Source organism: Dipodomys spectabilis, unplaced genomic scaffold, assembly GCF_019054845.1.
Source record: "Dipodomys spectabilis isolate Male_0828 unplaced genomic scaffold, ASM1905484v1 ptg000102l, whole genome shotgun sequence".
In the NCBI taxonomy this organism is placed as follows: Eukaryota; Metazoa; Chordata; class Mammalia; order Rodentia; family Heteromyidae; genus Dipodomys; species Dipodomys spectabilis.
This window is the reverse complement of record NW_024870779.1, coordinates 8,097,397-8,121,818: the sequence shown is the minus strand read 5'-3', so window position 1 is coordinate 8,121,818 and position 24,422 is coordinate 8,097,397. Positions and strand designations below refer to the sequence as shown.

Below are 24,422 nucleotides of genomic sequence, written 5' to 3'. Positions count from 1 at the left end.
ACCACTAGGTGATAGAAGTATTATTATTGGGGATTGAAGTATTATTATTATTATTTACTGGTGTGGTACTGGGGATTGAACTCAGGGCCTCAGGCTTCCTAGACAGCAGCCATATCTCCAGCCCCCATTTTTCATTGATATTTTTCAGATTAGGTCTTTCATTGTGCCAGGCCTAGTCTTCTACATAATCTTATTTGTGTTTCTTCATGTTGCTGAGAATGACAGGCACACATCACGGCACCCAGTCATTGGTTGAGATGGCTAGCCTCTAATTTCAATCCTCCCCTCTTTCTCCCAAGATGCTAGGATTATAAACTTGAGCTACTGTGCCCAGCTGATTTCTTTTAGTTTGATGTTTTATATAAATGCCTGGGACTTGAGAAGAGAAAAATCAAAGAGAGGAAACAAGATTTTTCACACTTACAATTTTTCACAATTTTTCCAAGTTGGTGATATTTTAGATATTTTCACACACCAGCTCATGTAGATTAAATATACTGCCTAGGCTATTTTTAATTAACTGAGAATTGTTCATGATTTTTCTGTGCTACTTTCTGTATCTAATATAAGTTAGAATGAAATTCCAGGGTTCAGAAATGTTAATATATTGTTTATTCTAACAACTTGCTTCATTGAAGTTTTCTGAAGGGCTTTCTCCCCCTGGAGAAGGTTTTATAGATCCTGTAGATGTTTCTCGCCAATCCATTGAGAGTTTACCAATAGCTGTTAACATCACATTTCTTTACCTTTATTTTGACCACCAGATGTGTTGAGGCTTTGAAATGGCACCGTTTTCTTTCTTGTCTGATCTTGTTTGGAATAGGCAGTGAGTGTGTATGTGTGTGTGTCTGTGTGTGTGTGTGTGTCTGTGTGCGTGTGTCTGTGTGTGTGTTGTGTCTGTGTGTGTCTGTTGCTGTGCATTGTGTCCTTGTTTCCCTGTATCATTTCTTTCAGAAGTGGAGAATTTTGCCATGCAGCTTCTAGCTTTGGGAAAATAGTGAATCAAGCACTGTTTCACCAATGTCCCATATCTGGAAAAAAAAAAAAAAAAGACTGGCAGTGTCATCAAATCTCCAAGAAGCTTCCACAAAAACTTTCCAGGAATGTGGGGATCTTAAGGAACAGTTCCCCTTAGCCAAAATCTAAGGTGTAGGGTCTCGGTTTTATCAGCAAGGTTTCCCTTACTCAAGGTTGCGTTTGATTTAAAGCTTTGGAGGTGAAGGAATATCCATGTTTTAGAAGTACAGCTGCAAATTAAAGTTCCTTTCTAATTCTGCCCAGTGATTCTACCCCATGCTCAATAAGCCCGGTTCCCTCAGAGTAAGAAAAGCCATCTATGTCTGCTGCACTTTGGGTTTGTGGTATACTGTCTGCTTTCTGCATTTATTTTCTGGCAAAAGATTTAAGGCATGGAGTCATTTTAAAATTTTTTCTTTTGCATTAGAAATTATCTTTTCTTATTTTACATATACACCAACAGATATACATTTCATAGGTGCAAATTTCCTTCCAACTGTTACTTCTCTTTTGTAGGGAGAGGATTTGAAACAGAGGATGTCTGGAGGCTTGTTAGGGTCTGCTGTGTGGTGATTAACAGTGTGAAGCATGAGTCTATATCTTTTAGTAAAATAGCCAACACCATAGAATATGCTGGTTTATTTTAAATATATCAAACCCAACAGCGGTTCCTATTTTTAAGCTTTTAGCTATCTTTACATGGTAAGGGCAAATCTTTCATTACCTTTTCTGCTATGGGGAAAGTTGCTGACAATCATTTTACTGATACTTAAAGGAAAATCAAATGTGGAGGCTAGCACAGACTTTATTTGGGTCTAACTGAGTGGAAGCCAAGTCAAAGATATGCAACTCCATAGCCCTTTCTAGAACCTGGAGGTTAATACTGAAGGGGCTTGCAAAGACTTTCCCTTAGAGTGTGTTTTCAGTATGGTGTTTAATTTGTTCTACCCTGTTATAATTAATAGTGCGTTGTGCTGTCTATCATGCGCCCCAGGTGTGTTGTCAGGGACATGGCGAAGCCTGCTGCCTGCAAAACACCAAGAAATGCTGAAAGCCAGCCCCACCAACCTCCACCGTAAGTATGGCATTGGTTTTATTGACTGAAAAATGTACTCTCTTACACAGATTACTGGGTACAGATTGATTAATTCACATTGCATGTTGGAGTAGATACTCTGGCTTTTCTGGTATGTGCATACTAGAAAAGACTACTAATTAGATAAATTTATCTGGAAACATGAGCTCTGAATCAAGTGTTTTTATGAAGTAATAATTCCATATTACAGGCTCCAAATAATTAGAGGCAAAGGAAACTTAATCTTAGGGCTAAAGAATAGTAGCAGTTGTCATTATTTTTTCTTATTCATTTATTTTTGGTTTCAAAAGGCATGTGGGTTGGAGTATAAGACTTTAGGAAAGCACTGAGTGTTCATGACTCACCTATAATCCTAGTTACTCAGGAAGTTGAACTCTGAGGATCAAGGTTCAAAGCCAGCCCAGACAGGAAAGTGTGTGAGACTCTTATCTCCAATTAACCACCAAAAAGCCAAAATTAAGGTGTGGCACTAATGAGGGGAGAGAAATAAGCTAAACGAATCTATAATACTCTGAGTTCAAGTACCAATACACACACACACACACACACACACACACACATCAAAAACTTTAGGGAAGTAAAATCATTCTACAAATAAGATATTAAGACAGGATGGAGTAGGGGTTGGGGAGGCAGGATGTATCAATAAAGGAATAACTTTCATTATATTACTTAAAGGTAATGGATAATTAAAAGAGTTTTATTTTTATTATTGCTTTCTTGGGTGCAGGTATGGCTGATTATTAAGTGATCAACCACAGGGCATAGAGAAGAAACCAAGTATGTAAACACTAACTTCAAATATGCCATTTGATGAGATAAAATGTAAAGAGTATTGGCAGTGTGCAGAGTAACATTATTCATTCAGTTCTCTGAATATAGTGACGTTCTGTGTAGGAAAAGTTAAAATTTCTTTTAAATGTCTCAGCAGCAATAGCACCAGCAATATTCTTAGCCTAAACACTACAGCCATGTAGTTATGACTGGGAAAATGCTTTTATACAAGGCCTGTAGCAAAAGCTTTGGGAGAAATATGACTTTTTCTTTATTTTTAAAACTATCTTCTAGTAGTAGACAGAGAGATTTGATTTCAACATGTCAGTTTCTGAGTACAGTGCGTCTTGATCATTGTCACCTCTTTGATCATTTTCCTGGTCTCTCCCAACCCCACCCATTCCTTCAATTTTCCTAGTTCTGTTTTCATATGTGTACATTGAATACTATGATTGCATTTTCCCACTTGCTGTCTGCATTCTTTTGGCCTCTCCTCCACTTTACATCTCTTAAACCAAAGTTCCAGCTTCCTAGGATCAATTTTATTAAACAGTAAGGTAGTTGTTGAAAGGAGTAATACCATTTCTTCAGGGTGATTTTTCCACAGATTTCTTCAGCCATCTTAGAATTCTTTCACGTAAACCAAAATAAAGTGATACAGCAATAAAAGGGCTAGAAAGAAAAATTAAATTTTGGTGACTATTTTACTATGACAATTTTCTATTAATAATGATGAAAATTAAATAAAAATCATTTTTTATCAGGAATATAATTTTATTCAGAAGATTGGTTGTGCTATTTTATTCCACTGAATATTTAGAGGGCTTCACATTTTATGTCAGAGCAAGGTGCATTTAAAACTCAAGAGTTCATAAATTTAATTTCTTCTCTATGACTTGTTTCCCATTTTGTTGATCATTGAATGCCTATGTTTGGTATATTACATACAGGAACAAATAATTTGAACTTATTTAAACTTCAGCTATAACATTTAAAATGATATTCCAGAGGCTCAGTGGATGTGTTATAGATTTTTTCGATAACATATTTGAATACCATCTTCTACATTTAATTAACTATAGTATTTTCCAGGAAATAGTTTCAAGAACAGTGAAAGTGACTTATGATTGCATTGATAAAAGCAAAAAAATATGGAAGAAGGATTTTATATATCCTTTTCTATATTTTTCCCTACAATTTTTTTTGGCAATATTGGACTTTGAACCCAAGGCTTTGTACTTGCTGCTCAGGCACTGTATCTTATGAGCCTTCTCTCAGGCCATTATTATCTTTATTTCTTTTGAGGTGTAGTGTCACTAGGTTGCCCTGGCTGGTGCTCCTCCTGCCTCAACTTTCTGAACAGCTGGGTCTTCAAGAACATTCCACCAAGCCTGAGATCAAATTCTGTAAATGATCTTATCTAAAACTATTTCCTATGCTAGAACTTTCCTTGATAATTTCACAGAAAACCTAGGTCTTTCCTTCACATCTTTGATTTTAGGAGTTAGAAAACTTCATTGAGATTAAAGTTATTTCTGAGAAAGAATTTTGGGGAACTAAGGTAGATTTTAAATTATTTCTATGCCATTTATTAAGTTTCAATGATATTTATCTTTCACTTTTTTATTTTGTGATGATGGGAATTGAACCCAGTGCCTATATACAGTACTTGCTTAAGCAAGTATGCTACCACTGAGCACCCCTCAAAACCCACTAAGTTCCATTTAAATTGGTCCCATTCATTCCAATTTCAGTGTTAAACTGAACTTTATTAGATAAACAGTGGCAATTTTTATTTTTTCCAAACTGACCTTTTTCCCCTTCTTTCCTTATAAAAAAAAAAAACATAAAACAAAAACCCTCAGACTTACGGTTGTGGGAAATTTGTCATAACTAGGATAGAACCTAGTAAAACTTTCCTGGTGTCTCTTCTGAGTTTATTGGGGAAGAGACAACAGCAATAGGACCTTTGCCTTTTTCTTTATGATAGTTTTTTTGTACCCTCTGTACTCCTTGGATTAAAATAGTTCACTTCTCTGAAGGTGATTGCAAATATTTAGAGTCTAAATTTATTCCTTATTTCTGTTAATTTTGATAGAGAGATATTTGTGAATTGAGCTGTCCATAAATGCATAAATGGCTTTCTAGTTAGATACAGAAAGAGCAATTTAAAAGTAGGGATTTTTGAAAGATGGGCTTTTAGTCTATAGGGAAATGCTTACAAGTTACTATTCACTACCCGTAAGTGTATCCAAAAATGATAAGCACTAGTAAGTAGAAATTGTTTGAAATTTTTAAATGAGATAGAATAGAAAATGTAAGTGGGTAAAATTAGTAACATATGACAGAATTTAGAATTCTGTATGTGCTAAGTGGGTCAAAATATAACATTTAATATATGTTACATTCAGTTATGTGAATTACACTAATTAATTTCAACTAAGATACTGGGATAGCCAGATTTGCATGATATTCATAAATGTGTCTATGTATAAAGTATCTGTTACATTATTTGACACAAGTAGGGAAAAATCGAATATAGATGTGATGTTTGCAAAACCAGAGGCAATTAATTCAGCCAGCAGATTACTTCAATAGTCCAGTGATGTGATGGTCTTGATTTGGCATGATGGAAGTCCATGGAGACACTTCCAATGTGGGGTAAGAAGTGATACAGGTGATGCTTCATAGGCAGTTTAACATGTTTGTAAGGAACATTTTTGAGGGGGAAGGGTGACACGGGAACTCTATATTAATAGTTTGAGTGAAGGAGACCTTGATTAAGTAGTTAAAGATGTTAGTCGCATCAGGCAATATGTGCAATGGTTAAGTTCAGATTTTGACATAGTGGTTTGTGGTACTTGTAATTTATATAAGGGTGTAGATACAGCAAATATTTGAATTTATGAACCTGAAGCACTCATGAAATGGAGAAGTAGGTGACATCATCAAATAGAAATATAGCCTAGGGCCCTAGGTAATACCAGGGATTAAAGAATGGGAAAAGGAAGGAGATCTTCTAACACAGCTGATGAAAACGGTGGTTTGTAAAGGTGAGGGTCAGAGTCAAGACAGTGTGGGATTCACAGGGGATTTCTACACTTTCAAAGAAAACAGAAAATCAATAAGTAACAGTTAAAAATATCCCATGGTTTTGATCATGTAGAGGTCATTGGTAGTATTTGCCATAAAAGGCTTACCAGATCAGCAGGTAGAAATGTTCTATTTTTGAGTGGCTTGAGGAAGAAATGAGAAGTCAGGGGAAAGAGAGGGTGCAAGTACTTGATGTTTTTGTTTATAATGATTTGCTTTTGTTGTTGTTGTTGTTGTTTTAAAGAATCAGTATTGGGGATTGAAGTCAGGACCTTGCCCTTGCTAGGCAAGTGCTCTATCATTTGAGCAAGGCTCTCAGTCCTCTATTCCTTTACTTGGTTTTTCACATAAGGTCTCATGCTCTTTCCTGGGCCAGGCTTAGACCAGGACCTTCCCACCTCCACATGGGATTTCAGTTGTAGGTCACCATGATCAGTTTTATATATGACTTTTCAAGAAAATTTACTGAATACAGAGAGGTAGAGAATCTTGTAGATAGATGGAAATCAAAGTGACTGTATATATGTTGTTTGCTACATTCTATTATACAAATCGAAAATGAATACAAATATCAATATATTGCATATTTTTGATAACTACATATAAAAACAATCTGGAGTTCATTTTAGTTATCATTCAAGTTTCAGTCATTTTAAGCCCTCTGCATGATTAGTCATCATTAATGGAAACAACAAATATATTAAAATGTTCATGGAGTTCAAGAAGTGTAATTTTCTTGAATTTTTATTGGATAAATGAGATAGAATCTTACTTATTCGGCTGGGAAGGTGGCTCAGTGGTAGAGCACTTGTCTTGCATGCATGAGGCCCTGAGTTCGATTCCTCAGCACCACATAAGCAAAAAAAAAGCTGGAAGTGCACTGTGGCTCAAGTGGTAGACTGCTAGCCTTGAGCTGAAGAGCTGAGGGACAGCCCTCAGGCCCAGAGTTCAGGCCCCACGACCGGACCAAAAAAAAAAAAAAATAAAGAATTCTTACTTATCTTGCAGTTGCAAAAGGAAGAGATAGTTATATAATTAAAAAATTAGTGTAACATGATGAAATATGCTAATGTAGAATTATGTCTAAGAGAAAAAGTTATTCTATGGGATTAGTTGGCCATGGAAGGATATTAAGAATCTGCAAAGATAATGTAATTTTTAAAGGATGAATAATTAGTGTTTATGCAACTTGTGGTGCAGTCTTGACTTTGATCTTGAACTCTCTCTGGACAGTTGCTATAAACTCTTCCTTTCCCTGGTGAGGCTCTGGGTTGGTAATCATGAATGTTTATAATATTCCTGCTATGGGTTACTTCATCCTAGTGGATCCTGGTGAACTGTGGCCAAATGTCCCTGTTACAGGAAACTAGCTTATACTGAGACATAGTTATATTTCTTGCCTGAATTTTATCCAGTTCATTCCCATCAAAGCACTTGTATAGCCCTGTCTGGGAAGATAGTGAATTAGTGTGTATCAATCAGACAAGACAACACAACAAAAATCATAAACAATAGCAGCAGTGTGTCACTGATTACAGGGACAAGAGGAAGCCTGCCATCCAGGACCAGCAAGGAGTCACCTAGGACATGCATGCTTATCTACTGGTGGGACACAAGAGAGGGTAACAGACTTGTAGACAAAAGCGTTTATTGGGATCCAGAGTGACATCAAAGCTGATTTCCTTTCAGGAGTTCTAATTGTCAGATTTAGAGAAAGCAAACATGAGCTCTATGGAGTCATGTTATGATTGAGAAGTGGTCCCTATAGTCAGTGGACTAAGTCAAGTATCCTGTACCTAGCTGTTCCTCTTAATTCATGTACTATGCATGACACAACTTTATGATCACTAGAAATTACACCACATGTGTAACCAATCTTGTCACACAAGGCATTGACCACCTTCCCACAGAGCTTTATCATTCCTCACGCTAGCCTTGAGCTGCTGTGACTGCAGGACCTTGGCCATCACAACACCAGGGCCTTGAACAGGCTCACACACCAGGCCCTGCACATTCGCCATGACCCATTGCGCCTGGAAGACTTAGATGTGAATGGCAGACTGGTTAGACACTGGAAGTGTGCACAGGAATGGGTGCACAAAGGGGCTAAAAGGTCCATGATGAGCTGGTGCAAAGTATCTTTCAGCTGTGTATTGTATCATAAATGAAAGTAAGTTTCAGAGGCAAGCCTTCTCTAAAATATATTTAGCCATGTAATTTTATCACAATTATGATGCATTTTATTTTTAATTTTTAATTATTTTTAAATCATTTTTATTTTTATTCTGTTTTTATTTTTATTTTTTCTTGTACAATAAGAGATATTCATTGTCAAGTGTGCAATTCTAGTTAATTCCACCTGTATTAGGCATGAATATCATTTTATTTTTCAAAATAAAATGTCTAACTAGAAAAAATGTTTTTGTCTTTTAGAATAAAATAAGTACATCCAGTAACTTGAAAACAGAGCATACTAGGAACACTGACATTTCCAAATCATGGTTATAATTAGGAAGTGACAGGATTTTAAAAAATGTGTGGCTTTTATAGTCGTCATTCCCTTTATGAGATTTGCTGGCTAATGCAAATCATTTTATGCCAATTCACAAAGTCTTCCAAGGCCCTTCTTTCTACCATAACAATAATGATAATATTCTGTTTAATTTTTCTGAGTGCTTAGAGTAGAAGATACTTTCTTCAGTACTTAGATATTAAAAGAGTTTGATTCTATATGAGAAAAACTGTGGTAATCATTTTTTGTTGGGTTCTGTGTGAGAGAGAGAAGAGAAAGAAAGAGAGAGAGAGAGCCAGAGAGCCAGAGAGAGAGACAAACAGAGAGACAGCAAGAGAGAGTATTCTGTGACTTGAACTCCAGGCCTCATGCTGTGACATTTTGCTTAAGGCTGGTGGTCAACCAAGGGTGGTGAAGCTATACTTCCACTTCTGTATTTTTTTCTGGTTAATTAGAGATGAGAGTCTCATAGAAATGTCTGTTCAGGCTGGTTCAAGCCTCAATTTTCAGATGTCGGTCTCCTGAGTAGCTAGGATTATAGTCATAGTCATGAAATACTAGCACCAGCTTTGTAATAGTTTTATATAATAATTAAGTTCCATGGAACTTGACTAGTCCTTAACTCTTTTCATGAATTAGTCCTGACTCAGTCTTAACAAAATGATATTTTACATAGGGAATAAAAGCGTTTTCTTTTTAAAAACGATGTCCTGAAGAAACTATGCATAGATTATTGGCCGAGTTTATTTCTTGGCAGCTTCACTTCACATTAGTGATGTGCACATTTGACCTGCCCATGGAAGACAATGCCTGTACCCTATTGGCATCTGTAGGGCCTTCTTTGCTGCCATGGATACCACAGCAGGACAGAGGCAGGTCCAGGTCTAGGATTCAGGTACCTGGATGATTCAAATGTGCAGATGACTTGCAGTATAATTGCTATATGCTTTGACTGTACCTCTTAAGGTTGATGTGTTGGAAACCTGATCACTAATTCTCTAATTTATGCTATGGTATTTTTCAAGTGAAATCTTTGAGAGATATTTAAAACTAGATATGCTCATGAAAGGGGGTCCTTCCTTCATGACTTGAGTAGCTTTATAAGAAGAGGAAAAGAGAAGCAAAAGCTCACTTTGGACTACACAATAACCTCCACCATGTTTCAATGGAGCACAAAGGCTCCCAGCAGATGGTGGGGGAGGGGCGGTGTTTCCCGGATTATGCTCCCGAAATTCTCATTTAGCCCAATAAACTTCAATTATTTTCTCCTTCCTTCCTTCCTTCCTTCCTTCCTTCCCTTCCCTTCCCTTTCCTCCTCTCCCCTCCCTTCTTCTCCCCTCCCCTCCTCTCTTTTCCTCTCTCTCTCTCTCTCCTCTCTCTCTCTCTCTCTCTTTCTCTCTCTCTCTTCTTTCTTTGTTATGTTGCTGCTGCTGGGGTTGAGACTCAGGGCTTTGCATTGTCACTTGGCTTTTCTACCACTTGAGCCACACTTCTGGATTCTTTTAACTGGTTAATTGAAGATAAGAGTTTCATATCTCAGTTTCCTGAGAAGCTAGGATTACAGGGTAAGCTACTAGTGCCTGGTTAGACTTTTGTTCTTTTTACATTATGAGAGAGAGAGAGAGAGAGAGAGAGAGAGAGAGAGAGAGAGAGAGAGAGAGAGAGGAGAGAGAGAGAGACAAACAGTGTATATATAGTGTATTTTATTTTTGGGTTTCAGTGGTTTTGTTATAAAATAGAAAGATTTTTAAATTAGAAAGTGAACTAAGACATAAGCAAAGGAAAGAATTTTACAGTCTTCATGGAATAATGGGGAAATCTCAGCTTTAAGGTTCTTTTGTATTTCAGATCCTTACTTTTTGCCTAGCTATTTTATCATCTTAAATTTTAAATTTTTATCTAGATAAGGCTAGTGTTATTGCTATTTACCTCATTGAAATTTTTGAGGAGGGAATGAGGCAATATATATGAGAGAGTTGTGTATAAAAATTGTATAAATTGTATAAAAATTGAAGCTTATCTATAGGTTATGTATATTTTCTTTCACAAAAGGAAAAATATAGTGGCCATCTTATGATTAAAAGTTATTGAGCCTCAGGCAGGCATCTGCCTGATCACTCTATGAATCAGTGCTATTCCCTCTGTTCATCTACAGGGTCATGTGTTTAGAATTCCAACAGTCCGCTTACCAATCAAGTGGATGGTTATGCAATACAACTATGAACCAAATTTATTGCCAAAGGAGAATTTGTATCCACTGGCTACTTCTGCACTGGTAATCAAGAAAAGTATTAATAAAAGGAAAAGATTAACCCAAGTATGTTGGTGTATGCCTGCCAAGTTATCAGGAGGCTGAGATCTGAAGATTGCAGTTTGAAGGCAGCCTGGGATGGAAATTCCTTAAGACTCTTATTTTCAGCTAACCACCTAAAATCCAGAAGTGGAGCTATGACTCAAGTGGTAGAGAACCAGCTTTGAGTGAAAAAGCTGAGGCACAATGCCCAGATCCTGAATTTAACCCAGTATGGGCACAAGAACAAAAAAGTGGAAAGTAGGTAGGAAGAAAGGAAGGAAAGAAGGAAGGAAGGAAGGAAGGAAGGAAGGGAGGGGGAAGGAAAAGAAAAGAGAAAGAGAGGGGAAAAAGGAAAAGATAGGTCCCCAAAGCTTGGACAAAGTATTCAGGTTATTAATGTTTATTTACTTTAAATGATAGTAGTAGATGAATATACTCTTCCATTATTGATATAACAACATTCAGCATTGAAAAGCGTCTGGACCATCTTCCATGACTCAAGATAGCTATACTAGTAATACATAACTGAGGCCATAGGGTAGACACATGTAAGGGATGCCAGATTAAAGTTGAACTTTCACAGGTTCTGTACCTGTTAGTTACTTGATTTTCCTCATTCTCAGATAATACCTGAAGATAAATGTGGTACAGACTTTGACATTCATTCTTTTTTTTTTCTCATTCAATATTAGAGACATAAGCAGTAAAGCAGATGTGATTTAGTCAAGCTGAGCAAAGTGTACAGGTTAATGTAATAAGTTTGTGATATTCTTAGCATACTATATATTCTATTATATTTACTGGCGGATGTTTTACTCTGATGAAGTCTATGTTTTGAATACAAGCTATGTCCCAAATACTGTACTAAATTAGAAAATGAGGAAAGAAAATAAAGTATAAGGTCTGCTTTCAAGAATTTATAATGTAATTGTCAAAGATAAATAATAGCTGGATGAATAAGTGGACTTGGTATCTAAATCTGTGCCCTTGAAGTAGGTAAATTGAGGAGAAGGGTAGGGCTGGGAAACATGCAGGAGAATGATGGAAGGGGTGATATTGATCAAGCTGCACTGCACTCACAATCTAAAATGTTGAATTGAAATGCCTTTGTACAACTACTTAGAAGATAATAAAAATATACTTGGAAATATTAGTAGATAATATCCAGAAAATTACTTTCAAAAGTAAAGACCAGCTTATCCTCAGCCTGCTAGTAAACACACCACACACACACACACACACACTTTATACCTTTCAAGCTTTCCTTGAAAAACAAATGATCGTTTAATCCCCAACTTAGAAAAGGGCTTGAGTGAGAACTTGGAAATGAGAATGAAACAGGCCAGCACAGTGAACGGTTGATACATGATTTGAGAAACATATTTGGTAAAGGACTTGGGAAATATAAACCTTCCAAAGGAGAATGGGACAGTTTACCAATACTCTTGAAGTTCAGCCTCAAGAATTGAAGTTCTCTGATGGAAGACATCACATTTTCTGAACAGAGAGCTATCTAGTTTAAAAGATTCTTCTAGGAGAATGAATTTGTCAGAAGAATACATAATGGATGAGCATAGGACTTTGCTGGAGAGAAAGAGACCAATTAGTAGATGATTAAAATAGAGCGGGCTTGGGTAATAGAAGTAAGGATAATGCTAGTGGTTTCAGGTAAAGTAAAAGAAACCAGTAGCAAAGAGGAAGAGATTCTGAGTTCTTTCAGAGAAGTTGAGTCAAGAAGTCACCTGAGCAAAGTTAATTTTTTAAAAATAAGGAAGTAAAAACACTCTGTAACTCTAAGGAATTACATTCTGTAATATATGCCTTTCCTTTCTGGTTCCTTGGAAAGATTCACAGAGCAAAGCACTGTAGTACAGTGGATTCCATATGAGAGCATCACAAAGGAAGAGGGCTCACACCTCCATGTGAAAACTTCTCACAAACCTAAGTCATACATAAAGATTGTTTTAGCTCTTTGTTGATTCTCAGTCAGCTTTAGTAACAAAAACTTCATTTATATACTCTTGCATTTCTGGTAATTCATTTGCATTTAACTCTCACAAAGTTTTTAAGAAGTACCATTTTCTTAATATAATTTTTTCCAAGTCTTTCCATTTCCTAACAAATGGGGCAATGTCATTCTTTCTGATGGAGGCATAGAATTCCATTGTGTATATATACCACATTTTCTTGATACATTCATCTACTGAGGGGCATCTGGGTTGGTTCCATATCTTAGCTATAGTAAATAGTGCTGCAATAAACATAGTCGTGCTGTTAGCTTTAGTGTGGTCTTGTTTGTAAACATTTGGGTAAATGCCCCAAAGTGGGATTGCTGGATCATAGGGGAGCTCTATGTGGAGTCTTTTGAGGAACCTCCATACTACTTTCCAAAGTGGTTGAACAAGTTTATATTAAGTGAAGTAAGCCAGGCCCAAAGAAACATAGGTCCCATGGTTTCCCTTATTTGCAATATCTAGTATATGTCTGAGTCAAGCAGAAAAGGTCAGATAAGGTGATGTTAGGGAAATGAACCCTAAGATATGTATTCAAATGTTTTTTTTTCTTTCATGCGATTATTTCTAACGCATTTATAAGATTATTTCTTTGTTGCTTTGTATGTCCCTCCCCCACAGTATAACCCCTGCTTTCACTGTATTTGATGTCAGTATAATTTGTGGAGGGGAAGGGGAAAAACAAATTGTTTAAATAGGGATACAGGTGGACCCATTGCAACAATGAGAAGTACAAGTCGTTATGTCGAAAACGAACTTTACAACTTTGGTGCGGGGTGGGGTGGGGAAGGAGGGGGAGTGGGGAGGATTGGGGGGGCAGGGGGAGGATGGAAAGGGGAAACAAAGGAGGAGGCTACAATGCTTGATAAGAAGTGTACTCGTTATCTTGCCCATGTGATTGTAACCCCTCTGTACAGTATTTTCACAATAAAAAATATATGAAAAAAAAAAAAAGAAGTACCATTTTCAATTGGGTGCTGGCCTCTCACACCCGCAATCCTAGCCACTCAGGAGGCTGAGATCTGAAGGTCACAATTTGAAGCCTGAGCAGTCATACTTACAATTACCTATCTAAAAGCTGGAAATGGAGCTGTGGATTAAGTGGCAGAATGGCAGCTTTGAGTGCAAACGCTAAGAGAGTACTATTTTCCATATGGGGAAACTGAGGCACAGAGAAATAAATTACTGACCAGTAGATTCTAGAGCTCATGTTCTATGTGCCAGGCGGAGCTTCTTCTGGTAACTCATTTGGGCTGCATTAGTGAGAATCCATTGAAGTTCCTCTGCCCCCTCAGCTCAAGGCCAAACTCACAGGGTCAGAAGACAAGAATACCAGAACCCTTGATTCAAATGCTTATTCCAGTATGAGGGTACCACAATTAGTAATTGTGCAAGTCATACATATTCATCCCAAGATGGACTGAATTCATGGCCAATACAATGTTTATAATAGAGACCCAGGAGAGTATATAAATTTGATATTGATGTGCAGGATTTCTTTATTCATAAGAATGTAGACTTTTTGTTTTCAGTAGACTGTGTTTTGTTTCAGTCCTACTTTTTTTTGTCAGTTGTGGTGCTTGAAATCTAGGCCTGAGAACTGTCCCTGAGCTCTTCAGCTCAAGGCTAGTTGCTCTACCATTTGAGCCACAGTGCCACTTCCAGCCTTTTCTGTTTATGTGGTGCTGAGGAATGGAACCCAGGCCTCATTCTTGTGAAGCAAGCACTCTACCTCTAAGCCACCTTCCCAGCCCCAGTCCTACAATTCTTATGCTAGTGTTTTGGCAAGATGGAGTGAGCCAGTTTCAGACATGTTTCATCTGATAATCCTTAGATAATTTGTCAGAAAAATTCATTTCTTTCATGTCTTGTGTTTTGTTTCTTCATCTACATTTCTCTGTGTGATTTAGAAGGCTGAGTTTTGAACTCAGGTCCTTACACATGATAAGCAAGCATTTTATCAGTTTTGCCATGTTTCCAGCCCCTTTTGCTCTTGTTTTTTGAATAGGATCTTGCTTTTTGCCCAGGCCAGAGTGGACCACAGTTGTCCTATTTATACTTCTTCTGGAGTAGCAGAGATGACAGCTGCACTTCATCATTCTCAGCTTTTTATTAGTTGAGATGGAATCTCATACACCTTTCCTTGAGCTGGCCTTGAACTGTACCCCTTCTGCTTTTAGACTTCTGAGTAGATAGGATTTCAGCCTGAGCCACTGCCCCTCAGCAATATTCACCTTTTAAAGGAAAGAAGCTGGATTTTGTGAAAGTCTTTCCTCTATTATATGCATATATAATTATAATACATATAAAATCCTATGTTATTCTTTTTGGAAATCGATATAAGATTGCCCTTTAAAATTTGAACTCTGTTTTGATCAATAAGAACCAGATGAAAAATGACCCCAGGATCAATTTTGTCATTCTACTTATTAATAATGGCAAACTGAGCTGATAAACATCAAATGGGAGAAAACAGGAGGGTCAGAGAAGTGACTGTTTCATTTTATGTGTTTAGCTCCTTCTTTCTAAGCAATGACAGAGAGCTATTTTCCACCATCTACCATTCTGGGAGGCATTCAGAGTGTTAAAATAGCTAGGTGCCAGTGATACACAACTACAATCCTAACTACTGAGGAGGCCTATCTAAGGATCTTCAGACTGAGCAGAAAAGTTCATAAAACACTTATCCCCAATTAACCACCAAAAAGCCAGAAGTAGAGCTTGGGCTCAAGCACTACAGCACCAGCCTTAAGCATAAAGATTAATGGACAATGTCAAGGACCTGAGATAAAGCCCCAGTACTAACACAAAAGGGAAAAAAATGCCATTTACCTTAGATGATCATCTTGTCTTTGCTTTTTTGTGGTATTAAGAAGGGTCTCACTATATTGCCTAGCCTGGCTTTAAACTCCAAAGCCAACCTAGCCATCTTCTGGATTATACTTATGAAAAACGTTCAGGCTGGGAAAAAGTATACTTGAAGTGACATATACTAGTGTGCCTGCATGAACATAAGCCTTAGCTGTTTTGCAATTAGGAGCGAACATTTACTTTTTGGCTTTCAACTAAATGGGAGAGTCATGTACACCTGTACGATGCAGTCAGTTCAACTTTCCTACAGGGGTGGGTGTTCAAATGCCTTACTTAGGCCAAGTAAAATAGAGCTGAGCCTAGTATCTCCTTCCACATAACACCCCAACAAATGCAAGCAACACACACACATATACACACGTAAGATCTCTCTCTCCTCTTTCTCTGTCTCTCTCTGCCTCTGTGTGTGTGTGTGTGTGTCTGTCTCTCTCAATCAATCTCTCTCTCTCTCTCTCTCTCTCTCACACACACACACACACACACACATACACACATACACACATCCTCTGCACCTTCTGTCTTGCATTGGTGACATTTCCTTCCTTGCAGTCACTCAGACACAATCCCCCTGAGTCATCTTCCACTGCCCCCTTTCTTATACACCCTGCATGCCATCAGCCATGGTGTCCTGTCAGGTCTAATTCTGAATTGTCACTCACATCTGTTCCTTCTGTCAGTTCTCAATGGCATTCTCTTTTTCCAGGCTGTCTCTCTCTCTCTCTCTTTTTTTTTTTTTTGTGGAATTGGAAATCTAATTGGCCTTTGTATTTCCTACTCTTTTGCTGGTCTGTTTCATCCCCGCTAGCTTTGGTCCAATAGCTGCCCTTTCAGAGGCCTTCAAGACCAGTAGTTTGTACATGAATTCCAAACCCTGCCTTGTCCAGTTCTTGGCTATTTTACAAAGCCATCTCCCGTGAAGATAGGAAAACCATATTATTGTGTATTCACTGAAGAAACGCTCCTCTCTCCTTTCACCCCAAGCTTTTGGCCTGTCTGATTCAGTATCTAATTTTCTTATCTATAACACCCAGTCTACCAGCTATAATCCTACCTGTGGTTCAAGTCTATGCTTGCACTATGCGCAATTTCCTTCAACAATTACATGACAAAATAGCCCATTCCATTAATTCCTCCTTGAGCTTTGGTTTCACCTGTGTTACCACAAGCACACATGATGTTCTGTCTCATATTTATTCACAACTTGGATCTGTAACTGTTTGATTTTTTTATTGTTTTCCTAATTATTCTTACTTTTCATGCCAGTTCTGGAGCTTGAACTGAGGACCTGGGTGCTATCCCTGAACTTTTGTGCTCAAAGTTAATGTCCTACCACTTGAACCACACCACATCTGGCTTTTATAGATTAATTGGAGATAAGAGTCTCACAGACTTTTCTGCCTAGCCTGGCTTTGAACCACAATCCTCAGACCTTAGCCTCCTGAATAGCTAAGATTACAAATGTGAGGCACTGATACTCTGCAAGTTTTCCTCATTCTTAGGGAAGAGAGACAATAGTTTTGAAATGGGATTGGATTTTCTTAAACTGCTGGTTAATTGTTCAAAGGGTTGTACCAAGGAATCTCATTCCTGTGTGTATACTTTAGTCAAGTGGATAGTACATATATTTATGATATATGACATACATATTATGTATAATACATATTATATAATATACAATATATTATATATATTATATAACAATATAGTATATTGTATATAATTATAAATATTTGGGTATGTGACATACATAAAATATATGATTCATAATATATATTATACACATATGTTATATAATAAATGTATCTATATTACACTGGAAAATACATTCACACTTTATACACATGTGTATGTATATGTATATATTATATGTCTATATATAATACATCTGTATGTATATATACAAGTGTGTAGGTCATTGTTCTTGCTTGGGAGAAGATTTGAAATTGTGAAACCAGTTTAGTAATTTGTTAAAAGTAAATGAATGGTTGGGTGTAGCTAGCAGAGGATTGATGTTACAGTCTCCAAGGTGTCTGCATGCTTTTAGTTGCACAGTAAATCTCATAGAATTTATTATTTGCCTATTGGTTGATTGATTCCAAATTGGTATAATAAATTATTTCAACAACTGTGACCAGAATATATTACAAACAGGGAGACTGTGTTTTATTCAACATTGGATTTCTGTGACACATTTATATCTTAGAAGGCTTGAGAATCAGGGAACAGGCTAAAGAAACACATCACTATTCTGAAATGCTGAATCGTTCTTGGATAGATTGAGAGGCCCAGAAAAGGAAATGGGAGATAAAGGCTATGAAAATGTCATAGGGACTCACAGCCAATCCTCAGAAGATCAGTTTTATAGAAATAAGAAGGGTAAAAGGAAAGAAATATATTACTGCACCTACGAAATAAGAAATAAAGATCTACCACTACCTTGTATGGAAGCAGAAAATGTACAACCTCAAAAAAAGATAGTCAGGAAACCTAGGTATAGTATGACTTTTTTGTGGGGGGGGGATCCGGTTGTGGGGCCTGAACTCTGGGGGGCCTGGGTGCTGTCCCTCAGCTCTTCAGCTCAAGGCTAGCGCTCTACCACTTGAGCCACAGCGCCACTTCGGGCTTTTTTCTTTTTGCTTATATGGTGCTGAGGAATCGAACTCAGGGCCTCAGGCTTGCAAGGCAAGCGGTCTACCACTGAGCCACCTTCCCAGCCCCATACTGTGACTTTTATTTGGCGATTTGTATTTTTAAATTCTTGCCACATTAAACCTTAATTTTCTTTCCAAAGAAGAGGTGTTTTTTCTTCCTTCTTTTCTTTCTCTTTCCCTCCCTCAATTCCTTCCTTCCTCCCTTTCTTCCTTTTTCCTTCCTTCCTTCCTTCTTCCATTCTGTTTTGATAAAACAGTCAGGAATGAAGTTATTTAGACCTCTGACAACCATCACTCTTTTAATTTCAAAACATAGAATCAAGCAGGATTCTGTAAGTTGAGTCTTGAAAGGCAAGGAGGTAAACCTTATGTTTGTCTCTCTATTTATGTATATATTATAGTTTACATTTCTATTCATATGCAAGCTGTTGGAGACATAAGAAAGGAGCATCTCACACTCTCATTGCTCTAATTTACATCCTTAATCTCCACCACATAGAAGTCTATACTCCACCAATACAGACTTGTGCTACCCAACATACAGTGTTCAAGACAGCTTATACTAACTCATAAGTGTCAGATGTTAAACTTGTAATAATTTTTCAAGCTGGTTGTTAACTACCACTATTACTAAAATTCAAGTTAGAAAAAAAAATTCAAGTTAGATGCACTTTGCAATTAGATCAAGTATACTGAAAGAAGGTAGGTAGTATCTGCTCACAGCCCATCGCTTCTCTGCCATTTTGTGACATGTCATCGCCATTCATACTCTCTGAGTTGTTCATGTTCATTTTATTAGTATATTAGAAATACTAACTTTATTACCCATCACTTGCCAACTCCGTGTTTGAAATGACAGTATTGCATCTGTTGTTTGGAATCTATACAGGTAGAAGCCTGGGAACTAGAATCCTCTGTAAATAATCAGCAATCAATACTCGTCTTATTTCTTCCATCTTTGGCTTCTATCCCTTTAGTCACATCCATACAAAACACTTTATTCTGCCTTTGAAAGCATTTCTTCTGCCTGGAACACCTTATGTATTAGCTTATACACATATGGAGTCACCCACACTCAAATAAATACACACACAATATGAATGTAATGAATTCTCCTTAGTCATTTCAAGTAGTGAAATTTCTTTTCAAAGATTTCTTGCAGTTACTCTCTCTTTTGCAGAAGTTCTACAGTTTCAATACCTTTCTTTCTGAAAGAAAAGCAGGGTTGATAAATGGGTCAAAAAGAGCCAGGCTCTTTTGTTAACTTTAAATTGTGGATGGAAAATATACTTATTAAAATATATCCCATTCAATATTTTAGCACATTGCAGTAAAAGTTATTCATCATATAGAAGAAATTCAAATTTAACTGGGTTTCCTATATTTTATCAAATAATCCCACTATTCTTTATTTTAATTTTTGATCCTGTGCTAGGGCTTTTTCCAATGGTGTCCATTTTGTTTAACAGAAAGAATGGCTCATCATATTTGTTTAATAATCCCTTAACCTTTATCTATCATTTACAAACTATTGTATTTGTGTGTGTGTATATATGTATATATATATAGAGAGAAAGAGAGATAGATAGATAGATAGATAGATAGATAGATAGATAGATAGATAGATAGATAGATAGAAGATAGATAGATATGCTGGTTCTGGGGGCTTGAACTTAATGCCTGGATACTGTCCTTAGTGTCTTTAGTCAAGGCTATTACTCTACCACTTGAGTCACAACTTGCTTCCTGCTTTTAATGGAGTTAATTGGAGATAAAAGTCTCACAAGCTTTCTATCCTAGGCTGGCTTCAAACTGTGATTCTCAGATATCAGCCTCCAGAATAGCTAGGATTACTGACATGAACCACCAATGCCATGTTCATTTCTCAATATTTTTTTTGGTTGCAATCAAGAAACATCTGCTATGGAATTTGAGATAATAATAAGATGGGCACACTGTAAAGTTAACTTTGGATACTGGGAGAAATGACTCAGGAAGTGGAGTTGGTTGAATCAGGGCAACCAGATAGGATACTAAGGCTCCAGCCCAGATATATGATGGCAATGTGTGAAGCCAGGGACTGACAGAGACTGGCAGTGAGGAGGGTTTGAATATGCATCAAAGCCTGCAGAGAAAAAGGCCAGATATGATCACTAGTTCTAGATGTGGAATGAGGAGTTCATAGAAATAAATCTGAGTTTCCTGTTTTTGAGTCATGAAGTTGATGTTGAGATCAGGAACAGAGGGAGAAATAGAAGATGTGTATCAGATTAGGAGCAGTAAAAGTAAGTGCAGAGATCAGTTTAGACCTTATGAAGCTTGATTTGCTAAGACTAAGCATGCTACAAGGAGTATTTACCCATGAATATAATGTGGGCTCTGATAATGACAATGATATACTGGTCAGTTAGCATGGATTACACATGAATAACATTAGAACATTCAAGGTGCCAAGGTGGGAAGCTGTATTCAACTTGGTAAAGATATTCACTCTGAAAGCATATGTATGGATCTGGAGCTTTAGGGAGAATTTTGTGTTCTTGTCTCTAAGGTAATATTACTACTCCAGGAGCAAATGATTATCAATACAGATTATTTGAAGAAGAGAATCAATGATGTTCACAGAATGAATGGAAGAAGTAAGAATAGTAAAACATAAAAAGACAGAGAAGTTAGATTCTGTGTATGGCAGATACGATAAATTAACTAGCTTTCACTTGGTATTCCACATTTTTTCTCTTAAACAAATTAGTATTGATATTATAACCAAGGGTAATGTGCAGAATATTGTCTTAGTTTGTATTATATTAAAAATACTAGATGGCTTTTAAAAACCCTAAACATCTATTTCTGACAGTGCTGAAGGCTGGAAATCTGAGATCAGGGAACCTGCCTGGTTGTGCTTTGGCAAAGATATTTTTCCTGATTTAGAAACTACCTTTTTTTGTGGTGTCCACATGTGGGGAAGAGCAAAGAAAGTACTCTCCTGTGTCTCTTTTTATTTTTTGTGTGTCCGGCTAGAACTCAGGGCCTGGATATTGTCCCTGAGTATCTTATGCTCAAGGCTAGTGCTCTACCACTTGAATCATGGCTCTACTCCCAGCTTTTTTTTGAGTAGTTTATTAGAGATGAGAGTCTCATGGATTTTCCTGCGTGGTCTAACTTTGAACCTCAGTCCTCAGAGCTGAGCCTTGTGAGTATCTAGGATTACAGGCACGTTGTGTCTCTTTTTTGCAAGGACAGCAATCCTCCACCCTCATGATCTAATTATTTCCCAGTGACCCCATCCCCCCCAGACTATCTCACTGGGAATTAAACTTCAATCTATGAATTCAGAATGGATACAAGTGTAGTCCATAGCAAATATCAAGCACACAGACACCAGGAAATTGATTATTTGTATAGCTAGGTATAAGGATACCCATTAGCTAGACCAGTTGATTGACTAGTGATAGAGTATTATTATCACTGGTGTCTGGAAGGATTGAAAACAAAAATATTCAGAGAATGAAGAGAGTGGAATTAATAGCTCAAAGTTGTTTGACCCAGCAGCCTCCCCCTCTGGTTTGAGTCTGTGAAAGGGAAGTTGCTTATGATGTGTCATTGATTATGATGTGTCACTGATTGTGTCCTTACAGGACTTTTGCTGTTGTGATATTTCTCAAACTTGATAATAGGAGCAATTTTGAGTTGATGAGAAAACATTTGCATTTGAACAGTGAGAGTTGTTCCAGTTCTGTTACTCAAGGAGTTCCTGAGGAAACTGAGACTGCCAAAGTCCATATGGTCTAGAAAAGAACACCATGCTCAAATATGTGTAGGTCAGCAGACCGCAGGGCTGGTTTTTTTCCAGTTCTGAAAGGATGCTTAATCATTTGTCCCATTATTGCAAATGTTACTATAATAATTATAAATTTTTTTTGCTTCCTGTGGCAGCTAATCTAAGTTCTTTCAGTTAACATTAAGATCTACGATAAGCTACCTTTAGTAACTCTGCCCCTTATATCTAATTGCTTTCAAATTACACCACCATCTTTACCAATTCTGTATCACTGATCTTCACATTATCACATCCAATTGTTTCCTGCTGCCATATCTTTGTTTATCTTAATCCTTTTGCTTGAAACTCTATCCTGTGTCTGCCTTGCTTCTGTTCCAAGTTCTTTGGAGTTTATAATACTGAAATTCATATTTCCCAGAACATTTATTAAGGAACTTTATTTAAGAAATTTAGGAATTGAACTATTTATAGTCATTGACATAGTAATACCATTTATAGAAATGATTCAGTAGAAACAAGGTGCCATTACACATCTTCGGGTGTATGGGAGACATTGGATATCCACAAGTAGGAAAACGATTAAAGAAATTGTTTATATTACCTTAGTGTAGAACCCTTTTAGTGTTTTGTAGCTTTTGAGAAGAATCAAATGTCTTCATTGATCCAATAAGTGAACTTAGGAAATTGTTAAAATACGAAATAGAGTTGTGGCTCCAATGATAGAGCACTGACCTTGAGCCACAGAAGCCTAGGGACAGCACCTCGGCCCTGAGTTCAAGTCCCATGACCAAAAAAAAAAAAAAAGGAAATTGTTAGCCCAATCCAAAGCAAAGAGGAGGAACATTTGCCTAGAGTATGCAAAGCTCTGGGTTCTGTTCCCAGAACAGACAGAGAAAGAGAGAGAGAGAGAGAGAGAGAGAGAATATTTCTTCTACTGTTTCTATTGGTATTGCAGATACCAGAAACACATTTTTTAAACTGGAGTTTGGATGCAAGGCTTCATGCTTCCTTGTCTTGCTTATGCAGCTAGCATTTGACCACCTTCACCATACATGCAACCCATCTTTATGCTAGTTAATTGGCAATGAAGTCTTATGGATTTTGCTGGCCAAAGTTTTCTTGAACCACAATCCTCCTGATCTCAACCTCCTGAAGAGATAGAATTAGAAGCACGAGCTTTCAGCATCTCATTCAAAAACATATAATGAATTTAGATTTCTGCATTAATATCTCTCTATCTAAGTCCATTATAATGATGTTGTATATGTGCTTATAAGCAAGACTGGTTCAAATAATTAAATAACTAACTACTAAACATGGAAAGGCATGGACACACTCTGGCTGAAACAGCTGCATTTCCAACTCCAGTTTGTAACTAGTTCAATAAAGCTTCATATGTAGGTTTCTCAAAAAACTAAACATAGAACTACCTTATGATCCAGCAAGTCCACTTCTGGGCATTTATCCAAAAGATGACAAACTAGGATACAGTAATGCCACCAGCAAAATGTTCATTGCAGCAGTCACTATTCACCATAGCGAAAGTATGAAATCAGCCCGGATGCCCCTCAGTGGATGAATGGAGCAAGAAAAATACAGCATATATGCACAATTAAATATTTACTTATGCACTAAAAGGAATGAATGTTGCATCATCTGCAAAGACCTGGAAAAAAGTCATGTTAAGTTACATAAGTCAGGCCCAGAGAGACAAAGAATGCATATTTTCCCTCATATATGGGACCTAGAATTCATTTATAAGAATATAAATAAGCATTTGGGATGTTATTCAGGTGTATTTAAGTGTGTTAACTGAAATATGGTAGATTCAGGAGAGAACTCAAATGGTATAATTCTTTAGAAGGGCTCACAATATAACAACAACAACAAAAACCCCACAAAAACCAGGAAACAGGTACTTGAAAGTACAGGCATGAGATCAAGAGGAAGAGGGGTATATGAGTAAAGGTAGAAAGGGGTGGGGGAATGCAGCCACAAAATTCAATGTATGTCCTGCAAAATTTAAAAAATGAAGGGAAAGGGCAGGGCTGGGAGGCATGGAGGAGAATGATGACAGGGGTGACATTGATCAAGATGCACTATATTCCTAAACTGCTTTGTTAAATGGCAGCTCTCCTGTACAACTACTTAAAGATAATATTAAAAAAAAAAAAAAAACCTATGTGAAGAATGGTGTGTATAAACCAAGGAAGAAGGGTAACGGTCTACACAACCCATTGTCAACAGTGATTGAGATTCACTCCAGAGGGACTGGAGTAGGAGGAGAAAGAACTAATTTCTTGCTTGAAACATTATGATATT

At 37.1% G+C, this 24,422-nt stretch overlaps 1 protein-coding gene across 6 annotated transcripts in view; it reads left to right on the top strand.

The window, feature by feature from the left end:
- Rims1 (regulating synaptic membrane exocytosis 1) overlaps positions 1–24,422 on the top strand; it is a 504,676-nt gene that overhangs the window by 73,349 nt on the left and 406,905 nt on the right. For all 6 annotated transcript variants that reach the window (XM_042687077.1, XM_042687082.1, XM_042687081.1 and 3 more), the window contains exon 2: positions 2,012–2,092. In XM_042687077.1, the coding sequence (XP_042543011.1) occupies positions 2,012–2,092 (81 nt within the window). The remainder of the gene's footprint in view (positions 1–2,011; positions 2,093–24,422) is intronic.